The sequence below is a fragment of the Anas acuta genome, chromosome Z (assembly GCF_963932015.1).
Source record: "Anas acuta chromosome Z, bAnaAcu1.1, whole genome shotgun sequence".
NCBI classification, from domain to species: Eukaryota; Metazoa; Chordata; class Aves; order Anseriformes; family Anatidae; genus Anas; species Anas acuta.
The window spans coordinates 56,396,078-56,407,770 of NC_089017.1; the positions used below are offsets into that span (position 1 = coordinate 56,396,078).

The 11,693-nt window shown below is 43.4% G+C and overlaps 1 protein-coding gene across 1 annotated transcript; it reads left to right on the forward strand.

Moving 5' to 3' along the window:
- The first annotated feature begins 424 nt into the window (after nucleotides 1-424).
- Nucleotides 425-5,341, forward strand: SRP19 (signal recognition particle 19). Its single transcript, XM_068667190.1, has 5 exons — nucleotides 425-557; nucleotides 1,603-1,678; nucleotides 2,750-2,821; nucleotides 3,469-3,580; nucleotides 4,675-5,341. The coding sequence occupies exons 1-5, from the start codon at nucleotides 517-519 to the stop codon at nucleotides 4,806-4,808; spliced, it is 435 nt and encodes a 144-aa protein (XP_068523291.1). The 5' UTR covers nucleotides 425-516; the 3' UTR covers nucleotides 4,809-5,341.
- The last annotated feature ends 6,352 nt before the right edge of the window (nucleotides 5,342-11,693 follow it).

The window sequence follows — 11,693 nt, forward strand, 5'->3', positions numbered from 1 at the left end:
TAGAGCTTAGGGATATGGTTTAGTGGGGACTGTTAGTGTTAGGTCAGAGGTTGGACTCGATGATCTTGAGGTCTCTTCCAACCTAGAAATTCTGTGTCTCAGCACTCTCCTCTCCAGTACTTCCTCTAGGAGACCTGTACGTTTTGCTAAAGCAGAAAAATAGAGGGAGGGACAGACGCTCAGTTATTTGTGGAACACTTCTCTCAGCCTCCCATCGGGGAGGTATCGGGGCGGTGCTGCTGTGCCTGCATCATCCGCCCCCTGCTGCCGCCCCGCCCCGCCCCGCCCTGAGGCGCGGCCGCCATTTTGTGCACCGCCCCCCCCCGCGCTGGCTCCTCCCGCCGCCAAGCCCTCAGCGCCCGGCGCTGGGTGCACGTCTCTCCCTCTGATTGGACAAGACGCTTGAAGAGACAGCACCGCCGCCCAATCGCGGCCCGGGGATGCCGTGCGGGGGCGGGACCTCGCGGCGCGAGGAGGCGGTGCCGGGCGGGCAGCGGCGCAGGCCCGGCCGTTACTATGGCCGCCGCCGCCGCCGCCTCGCCGTCGGACAAGGAGAGGTAATGGCGGGCGGGCGGGCGGCAGCGCGGCCTCGTTACCGCCCCTCGCGTTGTGACCGGAGCCCTCCGGGGCCGGGAGGGCCGCGGCAGGGCGAGGCCGGGGCTCGTGGTGAGGGGGGCGCGGTGAGGGCCGTTACAGCGCGGCCGTTACAGGCGGCCTGTGGTGGGCCCGGGCGCCGCCTCGGTGGTCTCGTCCCGCCCGGGTCGTTGCTGGGCCGCTCCCTGAGGGCCTCGGCCGCGCTCCGGTGTGCCCCAGGGGAGCGTGACTGCGGCGCTGGCGCCGTAAGTGCTGGGCAGGATGGGATGTCGCGAAACAAGCTCAATTCAACGTAGTCGAGTCTCTAAGCATGATTTTTTTTAATTACATAACTTATAAGTTATATAACTCTAGTTAGCATTAATACATAGGAAAAGCGTGAACCTTATTTTTGCCTATAACTTACTCATCAACAAGGGTGCTACAGCCCTTTGAGAGAACTTCCATTAATTCTCAGTAAAAGGGAACGTATGAGACATGCTTTCTTCTCTTAGCTTTCTGGGTTTTAAGAAATGGGTCAAAACAACGTGTTTTTTCAGCCTCCTTTTCACAGAATCACAGAATTTCTAGGTTGGAAGAGACCTCAAGATCATCGAGTCCAACCTCTGACCTAACACTAACAGTCCCCACTAAACCATATCCCTAAGCTCTACATCTAAACGTCTTTTAAAGACCTCCAGGGATGGTGACTCCACCATTTCCCTGGGCAGCCCGTTCCAATGCCACACAACCCTTTTTTTCTTCTCAGAACCGATATCCCCACCTTGCGTGCGCTCTCTGCCCCCAAAAGTAGTGTCACACAAACGGGTTTTTTGCCAAATGGTCAGGCAGCGTACTGAATAACTGAAATGGGATATTGCAGCGTATTAAAAATAAGTGAAACTGCTGTGCAAACTTCTGTGTTTTAGCAATAACTTTTCTTTTTACTAGGAAAATAATGTTTAAACAGTGTCAGGAGTCAATGTTACTTAATTAAAACTTCCTGTTCTCTCTTTTTCTTTTTTCTAGATTTATCTGCATTTATCCAGCATATTTAAACAACAAGAAGACAATAGCAGAAGGAAGAAGGATACCTATAGACAAAGTAATTTTGGGGGCGGCAAGGAAATATGATGCTTTGTTTTGCTGTGCGGTAGTGAGCAAAGAATTGGAAAACAAAAATAAATTTCAAAGCTGTCGATCTTTCCTATCCCCCGTGGCAAGTAGCTTGATAACTAGAAATTACAGTGTGTTTGACAATAATCTAATGTCAACGTGTCGAGTTCGTAGAGGAGCTCTGGGTTAAGACATCTGTTTTCATGTGAGCAGCACCCTTGGCAAGAAGGTGAAGCAATGAAAACCAAATATGCTCAATCCATTACAGAATTGATTTGCCAAATTAGAGCGTGATGTGGAAAAGAATATTTAGCTTGTGATTGTGTGCTTCGTGACTGGCTTATCAAAACATGCCCGTATTCTGTGCTTTGTCCTCTTTGCTGCTGTCTGTCAAAGATAAGAGCTTATCTATGAGCTTAGGCTATGCTGTGGCATGTAGATGTGGTAGTTGCTGTTGTTTTCAATCTGTACAGAAATAGTTTTGATCACATCCCTCTTTATAGCATTTTTGACAAGCAATGCTGGCAATTTAAATGGTTTTTCTCACTGCTAGGAAGTTTTGGTGGTGTTTTGTTTTCTTTCTCCTGATAACAGTTTAAAAAAAAAAAAGTGAAAATAATTCTTGAGCATATACGTTGCCAGTCAAAGATCTGTTTATGGGATGAATCTGCTGCCACAGGCCTAAAAAGTTTACATTAAAAGAGACAAAAATGTTTATCTGCAGTCTTTGCTATAGTTGTGCTGTCATTAATTTGTCTTTTTTGGTTCTATATAAATATAATAGATATTATTTCTGTTATTTTTCCTAGACAATTCTGTTACCTTCTCCTATGTCCTAAATAATTGTGTCTTATCTGCTTTGCTTTACTGATATCTTATATATTCTTTTTGATGTTCCCTAATCTGTAGGAGGGCAGTAGATAAGTCACTATTTGCAGTGCCATCTCTTTGCCCATCTGCTTTTTCTAGCTGTAAAGTATAGAGTGGGAAACCACTATTTCTGTATAAGTAGTTAGTGCACCACTGAAAGATGTGTAACAGTAGTACGTTGTTTCAACAGGCTGTTGAAAATCCCACATCCACAGAAATCCAAGATGTGTGTGCAGCAGTTGGATTCAATGTGCTACTAGAGGTAACGTAAAACAAACAAACCTCCCCCAAACAAAAAACAAACCGATCTAAAAAAGCTGCCTCGGTGTGTGTCTCCTATCATTTTGGTTTTTGTTGCAGGCAGGATAAGCTGCAACTGAGAAATTTTTGTTAGTAGCAATAGAGATATTTGATTGCTTTTGAGTAATAATGATGAAGGAAATGTTTGAAAACTGTGTGCAAGGCAGGAATAACTTGAATCTCTGAGTTAATGTCAGGTTATAAAAAGATTTCTGTTAGTTACCTATTCTGGAAAGATGATCTTAGTATCTCAAAAGTTCTTTGTAAAGTAGAATAAAAGGAAATTCTGCAAGGTGTAACTCTAAAAACACGCATTTTAAAGTTTAATTTGCAATGAAAGGTCATTATTGGCTGGTTACTTTCTCCCAGTGGAATGAGTCTGTGTTTGTAGTGAGGTAACTTTTCACACTTCATTTTCTGAAGAGATTATTGATTTAAAAATACTGTCGGCCAAATGCTTGGGGGATGACATGGCTGGAGAGCCACAGGTCTGTGTTGGATCTGCTCAGAAGTCCAGTGTGCCGTGACTTATATCAGATGCCTGACAATTTTTGTAGAAAATGAGTCCATTACTTCATACCTAAGCAAGTTTCTCCTCCCCTGTGACAGAAAAACAAGATGTATCCCAGAGAGTGGAACCGCGATGTGCAGTACAGGGGTAGAGTACGAATTCAGCTCAAACAAGATGATGGCAACCCATGCTTACCTCAGTTCCCAACACGTGAGTAGAGTATCTGGGTTGGACACATTACCTGTTAGCAGAACAGAAAGGCTTTGTTTTGTTAGCAGCTTGTTTAATTAATTCTACTGTTAACAAATTTTAGAATGTTACGTTAAATCTCTTCACCTCTGAAAGTCAACAAAATCAAGTCCATGTATGAGCAGTGAGCGGAGTTCTTAAAAATGCTGTTGTCTTTGATAGTGCTCTTTCTTCAGCGCTTGAATCAAAAAGAAGTTTGTGGAGTGTTGTGTGATAACTATATTGAATTAATCATCCTTTCAGTTTTGGCTTACTCTTTTCTTGACAGTCAAAACAGAAGATTTGGTACTAAAAGGGCTCAATTCCCTTTTTCTTACTCTGCATACATCAGTTAGGCATCATTACAGGTGCCAGATAGGTAAAACACAACACTGAGTGTGCAGTTCAGTTTTCTACTGTCTGTTTTCAAAAATTAACAAAAAAGGGCATGTCGTGAAGCAGCTCCTTGGAAATTACCTGAAGAGCTATTCTTGTTAGTTGGACTTGTGCATTTTTCTTGACAAGGAATCAAGTTGTAAAAGGCAAGCAAATACATATCTGAAGAAGCAGGTAACTTAAGGAAAGAGTAAGAAGAATACTAAAATGAGAGCAGCTGAAGAGCACTGTTAATCAGAAGGAAAAAAAATCAAACCATATTACAGTAGGAAGATGGTAGTGTCTTTGTAAAAACACTTGTAGCTGTTTGCCTAGTCATTTCGTACCAAGTATTTTAGGCCAGTAAGAGTTGAGGGGAGAGAGATACAGGAAGGATGTAGATGCTTTGGATATTGTCAGGTGATGTGCCAGTTCTGGTCTGCTGTAATAGCGATTTCTGACATGACTGATTCCTGTGCTTAAAAAATAAAATTAAAAAAAAAAAAAGACGTTCCTTCCAAACTTCCAGCTACAGAGTGGAAGGAAACTGAACTCCTAGGCTTTATATCCAGTTTAACAGAAACCTGAATCTGAAGTGTGTTTGATAGAAATCTGAAATGGGACTGAAGTTTCTGTCTGAAGATGATGTGGATGCTGTTAACACAGCAGGTGTATGCAATGATCTCTCTCTGTATTTTCAGGTAAATCAGTCATGCTGTATGCCGCAGAAACCATTCCCAAACTGAAAACAAGAACCCAGAAGATGGGAGGTAGCGATCAAAGTCTTCAGCAAGGAGAGGGAGGCAAGAAAGGGAAAGGGAAGAAAAAGAAATGATCCCACATCAGGAGTAACTGTAACATCGAATAGTTGTGGTTATGACAGACATGGATGGACACGTTACCCTACTGCAACTCTGAAGTGAAAGATACAGGACAGAAAGAAACAGGTCAAGCCAAATTGAACTGCCAGCTTATTTTGGAACTGGAATGCATGTACCTGCTTTGCATCTGTAACAATAAATCTGTCTTCACACACAACCTGCAAGTCTGAAGCTAGCATCCAGTTTTAAAAGTGGAGCAACATAAGCAAGTTGTGCGGAGGGGAGAAATATTTTTTCCAAAAGATATATGCAGCTTTTTAAAAAATAATTGTAAAATTTTATGCAAACTAGATAGGCAAACGTTTTTCCAGCTTGGTTAACCATTTATCTTTGCTAGTAAGGTGACTGTCTTGTTTCTGGAAGGTCTGTACCACCAACTACAAAACGTACGTCAGTGACATTATGACTTTGTAAACTTCCTTGCTGATCATCTTTCACAATTGTCAGTATACTAATAAAGGCGGCACGTGAATTTTGAAAAACTTAACTTGTATGGTTACTTTTGTCAAAAGTGTTAACTTTCTTCAACAACCTGTTAAAGAAGTCAGTGACATATTGCAGTGTTAGTATCCTGCTTATGATGACTGAAAACTGAACACGTTAAACAAATTGTCTTGCTCTTTTTTTGTCTTACAGAATATGAAATACTGTATTATCCTACATGTATTTTGGGTGGTTGTTTGAGAGCTTATGAAATGCACTTCCTAGCTTTACTTTCTACCTGTCAAATACTATTTGTGGTGTCTGAGCCTTGCAATATCTGGTAACATAAAAATATGTGCTCCAAAATACATATCTGCAGAGCATGGACAGGGATGGAAACATACCTGGAGAAGATTAATTGATCCAAACAGCTGTCAGTAACAAGGAGCCTTAGAAGTGTTTGAAGAATGTACTGTAAAAGCTAAACGAGGGGTAATCAGTGTAATGAGACTGAACAGGAAATAGTGCTACCTGTTTTGAGTTTTGTGGTTTTTTTAATCCCTCATGAGCTTTTTTAATACATGAAAACAAAGCGAGTTGAATATTTTCCCAGGTGGGTGCTAGAAACAAGTTACCAGAGTATTCTGATGATTTTTTCATTCAGCGGTATTCTCTTTTCGTGTTTGTTTCATCTGCCTGTCAGGTATGTTCTCTGGCATCACTTTTTTCCCCGTTTTAAAGATAAGCAGCATTCAAAATTCATCTAAACATTTAATGACTATGAGTCTGAAGCAATGAAACTCTGTTACAGAGTTCTTACTTGATGGTGTCTCTGCTCAAGGTACTCATGCTTGTGTTCTGGGTTTTCTTATACTCCTATTTGTTCCACCCAAGTGCTTTTTTTCAAGTGGACAGCAAGTTACCAGTGACCCTTGGAGCTGATGCTGGTTGGTACCCACTGCGAAGGGCTTGGAGTCCCCTGCCTGTGAGTGATTCAGAGTCTGCTTTATTTCCTTTCCCTGAGGCTTTTCAAGTGTGGCTCTCGTACTGCAGTGCTGCACGTGGGACGCATTCTTACTCTCACAGCAGCTGCACCAAATCCTGAGGCTGCCGTGATGAGTTCCCCAGCCCGAGCCCCATGGCAGTGCGAGCAACAGCAGAGGCTGCCTGTAGTAGCACGGTGCCTGCAGAGGAAATCCTGTGCTCTCAGGCTGCGGTCGGGTATGGCTCTGTACCAGCAGATTCCTTTTGTTCTGCTGACAAAAGAGTTTGCAGGAGCTTCCTCTGGGTTACCCGACCTTGAACATGCAATGCTGAGGGGTGTTGCTGGGAGCTGATGGAGAGCCCTGCGGCAGGGACGGCGGCGTGGGCACTGCCGGGAGCAGGCGAAGGGCGTGTTACAGGGAGCAGAGGTTGCTCCTTAGTCACTGCTGCTCTGTGAAGCTGAAACAGCAAGTGAGAGGAGCAAGAATGTGCGATAGTTGTGTGGAAGACCGTAACTGCTCACTGATTTAGGGGTTCTGGTTATTCCTGACTGTTCCTGATCACTGAGTAACTTTTCTGAAATATTTAAAGTGAGAAGCTCTGTGAAAACCAAAGGATTCCTTAGTTTTTAACAAGTGGAGTTAACAAGTAGAGGATAAAAGCAAACAGGCCAGGATAGAAAGCCAGATTCCTCTGCAGGGCTTCTCTTCTCTTCAAAACTTTCTTCCATTATAGATACCTCTTCCGTTATCGACATCTCTTTTAAGGTATCTGGAAATCTTTTTATTTCATCTGTCTTGCTTTTTTTACAGTCTTCCTTGAGCTTTTGCCGCAGCAGCTGCCGAGAGGCCGCCGGGCCGCGCGGCTTCCAGCAGGTGGCAGCGTGAACAAGGGTACGGACCGCGGGGTCCCAGCCCAGCTCCGAGCTGCGATGCGGGGAGTCTGGATACCGCGCTGGCATCCCCCCAGAAGGCACCAGGCAAGGTATCTGGAAGTGTATCCTCATTTTCCTGAGCTTCTGGGGGAAGGCACCTCGGCAAAGACGAAGCACTTGAAGGGGACGTGTGAGCTCCAAACCCTTCGAGCAGCCCTTACAACCGTGACAGCGCCAGGTGGGAGCACTGAGGCAGCCACTGGGCAGCTCTGCAGGCGCAGCGGTGACTAAAAATGAAAAATCGGCGCTGTTTCGGGACAGATGCTTTGTCCTTTCGGCTGCGTGAAAGGGAGCACGTAGCTGCTCTCACAGAAGCACAACCACTGTTACTCAGTTCCTAACATAAAGAGAGTTTCCAAAGGTTATTCTGAAATACGTTTTAGTTGGAGGTGACAGTAGTGTATGAGCATAAATAGCTTTCTGCCTTCAGTCATGAAATAAATTTCGCAAACAGGTTTGGGGAAAACAGCTACTCTTAAAAATAATAAAAAAAAACAACACGTGTACATCCTGTTTGTTGTGCATGTTAACGACTGGAGCCTTTTAGCTTGCGCTGCCTTTTGGGGCAGCAGCTGCAGCTGGGATGTTCTTGTGCAATGCACTGAGAGCATGCGAGACCCACTGGGTCTCGTTTCATTCTCCGTCAGCAGCTGCAGGTGTAGCTGTGCTTTAATGTGTTTAGCTTCTTCCTGTTGCAAACTCGACTTTATGGCGTTATTTTATGTCTTACTACAGCTTTTCAGAGACATATTTTCCTAAAGAAAAAAAGGCTTGATACAAATGCTCTCTTCATCTATTGCATTATAACTTTTGAGTTATAACTGTTGATTCACTTGAAAATTGAAATAATTGAAATAATAGGTTGAAATAATACAAAGGCAAATAAAAGGTTGAAATAAAAGGTTGAAATAACACAAAGGCAAGTTCTCAAAGTCAGAGAGTTCTCCTCAGTCATGAAGAACCATTCTGTGTCCCAGATGGAACATGGAAGGCCAAGGAGAATAAATGTTTATCCCTTCTGGCTGGCAGTTTGCTCTGCAAAACTGCACTTAATGTGCTTAGGGCTCTGGGGAGGCCTCGTTGCAGTCCTCCAGTAACTAAAGAGTGCCTACAGAGAAGCTGGGGAGGGACTCTGTCAGGAAGGAAAGGGGAAATGGCTTTAAGCTAAACAAGGGTAGGCTTAGATTAGATATAAGGAAGAAATTCTTCCCTCAGAGGGTGGTGAGGCCCTGGCACAGGCTGCCCAGAGAAGCTGTGGATGCCCCATTCCTGGAGGTGTTCAAGGTCAGGCTGGATGGGGCTTTGGGCAACCTGGGCTGGTGGGAGGTGTCCCTGCCCATGGCAGGGGGGTTGGAACTGGGGGGGGCTTGAAGGTCGCTTCCAACCCAACCCATGCTATGGTTCTGTGATCCTATGGTGTTACGTCATCCTGCAAGGATGCAATAATAGGAATGGAAGGTAAATGAAGCATTTTTATTTGTGTTGTGTGGAATTCCATTTGCCTCACCAAACACATCAACCACATAGCCTTCCAAAAGATGTTAAATTCAACAAAATTCATCTTCAATTACTTTTACTTGACTGTCTCATGGGTTTGTATACTGGTGCTGGGTCTAGCTGGGACGTTAACTTTCCATGCAGTGCTGTGCTCTGCACTCGTAGCTGGAGCAGCACTGATATCACTCCAGTGCTGTGTCTCTTGCTGCGGAGTGCTGGCACAGCATCAGGACTCCTTCCAAGCCCCCAAGAGCCAGCAGGCTGGCGTGGGCAAGTGACAGGGAGGGGACATTGCCGGGGCAGCTGACCTAAACCAACCAAAGGGAAATTCCTTGCCATGTGGTGTCACAGGTCAGCAATAAAAGCTGGGGAAGTAGTGGGGGAGGAGCTCTTGTTATGAAGACAGTCATCCTCCCAAACCGCTACACTCACTGAGGCCCTGCTTCCTGGGATATGGCCAAACATCTCTCCTTGGTGGGAAATAGAGTAATTTCCTTTCTCCTCTCTGCGCTTCCATGCAGGTTTTTTTTTCTTCTCCTCTTCCTGTCCAAATGAACATTTAATTAAAGGAATTAAATTATACTTATCTCAACCTATGTTTTTTGTTTGTTTGTTTGTATGTTTGTTTGTTTGTTTGTTTTTTCTCTCCAGCATACTTTCTTCTTCCCCTCTTCTCAGGATGGGGAGTGAGAGCAGTTACGGTGGAGTTCAGCTGCCCAGCTGGGTACCACAGTGATCAACAGAGGTTTTTGTTTGCTTGCTCAGAAACATCTCACTGGTTTACATGCTAGGAAGAAATCAGTTCCTCACAAAGTAGTGGTTGCACAGCCAAGGGACTCCCCTAGTGTTCTCCAAGTTGTTATTCCTTAAGTACTGCTTCGCTCCATCACAAGGGTTGTAGAATCTCTCTGGAAATACCAGACTCATGTGCACACTGTTTACATGCTTGCTGAACGTGCAGTTTACATGAAAACACCGTGTTTCTGAATAATCATGGATTTAGCAACAGTCTTCCCTCTAAGATTCACTGCAGGAGTGTGACTTCTGCAAAATTATTCTTTGTCCATTGACAGATGATCGTTTAACCTAAAGAACACCAATTAATATACTTCTTTCATGTACTATCAGGAAGTACAGGAATTAGTAATTTCATTTTATTGAACTTTGTTCTTCCTGCTTTGTGTAAGGAAGTCGGTGGAGTTTGAAGTGGGGATTAGAGAGTAACTGAGGAATTAGTCATACGTCTGTGTTGATTTAACTAGGCTGTTTAAACAGGAGGCTTGTTCAGAGTTAGTAAGACTGGAATGGAAACTCAGGACACTTTCTTAGTCAAACTAAGGAAATGGTGAGGGTTTGACTTGGCAGTTAGTCACATCTTCCACTACTTACAAGAATTTATGTTTTTCAACTATCCTGCTTTGGTTTGAAGAATTTGGTTTTGTTTTAGAATCTTCAGTGGTGACTGCATTGTGTTTTCTCACAGGTCTTTCCTGTAAGAACGTTTTTCTTTTTGCTGAATTTGGAAACTTGTGTGATAAAGGTGAAGAAATGTCCTACTTACATATACCTGTAGTCCAAACTGTTCTGTTTAGGCCTGATGCTGTGAAACAGCTTGGTTGGGCCCTTGAGAGCTAGTCAAAAGGCAAAAGTACTTCCTTCAGGCTTTTAGGGAGGCTTCTGTTTGTTCTGCAGTAATGAAGTTTGTTTAAGCAGTCAATATCCTGTGAAGATCTGTGTTCTTAATCTAAATAAATGGCTTTCTCTGTTGACGTGCAGGGCTCTTAAGCAACACGGAAGCATCATGCCAGTCCTTTAAGAATCTCCTTTTATTTTTTATCTAGCACATTACAGGTTTAGCACAGACATTGAGTAGATGTGTATAGTAACATTCGCATATATATGTTGTGAAGAGGACTTTGAGAAGAGCGCGGTGTGCGGGGCCAGCCCTGTGGAGTTACCTGCAGGAAAGGACAACATGCCACAGAAACTCTTTACCTTTAACTGAAGTCTTCACAAAACCTCCTCAATCTTTTAGAAATTAATTGTTTCCGTGAGGACACGGTGTGTTTAGCTCTCAGAATTAAGTCTCTCTAGAAGTCCATGGATGTCCTAGATGGTCACTTCCACTTGCAGCAAGGTAAATGAGACCGAGTTCTGCTCACAGCTTCCCCTCAGACAGTAGGTCTACCTCAAACAGAAATCAGGATCACCGAGCATAGCTGCTGGATCAGGAAATACTGAGCTGTACGTAACAGAAGTTAATGTAAAGCCTAACTAACCGCTAAGTTCTAAGAGATGTAAGGACCATTTTAAAACTTAAGCTAAAAGCGTTTTATCTCCACTGGTAACAGTGGAACAACTGTTGACTAGTTTGAGCATTGTGAATCTAGTACAGCTCTGGTTAGTTTTGGAAAGTCTAAGATTTATTGACAACTTTTAGGGGAGTAATTTACCTAGCAATTTGTACCTAAATCAAATTTTTAGGTATCTGTAAGACTATTTCTAGAGGTGAGACTAAATAGCACTGGCAACTTGACTGGTATGCACACAGCTGACAGTGTTTGAAACGCAGCATTAGTATTCAGTATGGCTTACAGAAAAGTTCAGCAGGTTAAAGACAGAGGAAAATAAGAAAATAAAGCATTAAATGTGTGGGTCATGTCAAACTTCCTACTTGCTCACAAGAAGTTTGCCTTACCCTGTATTTTTTTCTGCATATCCCCTCATAATAAAATGTTGCCATTGAATGACAGTGCGTGATACTTTATTTTTTCTCTTAAAATAACAAGCTCTATTCTGTCCTACGGAAAATAATGCATAGGACCTCATGCATGTTATTTGACTGCTCTAAGGTCTGTCTTGCAGCTTGAAGTTTAAAACGCATACTCTTAAGACACTGTTATATCTCTTCTTATAATAGGCATTTCTCAAATGTAAACTTGATCTGCCCAGTAACTGTGTGCTTCACTCTTTTACAGTTCTTGTTCCTGAGAATTTAGAG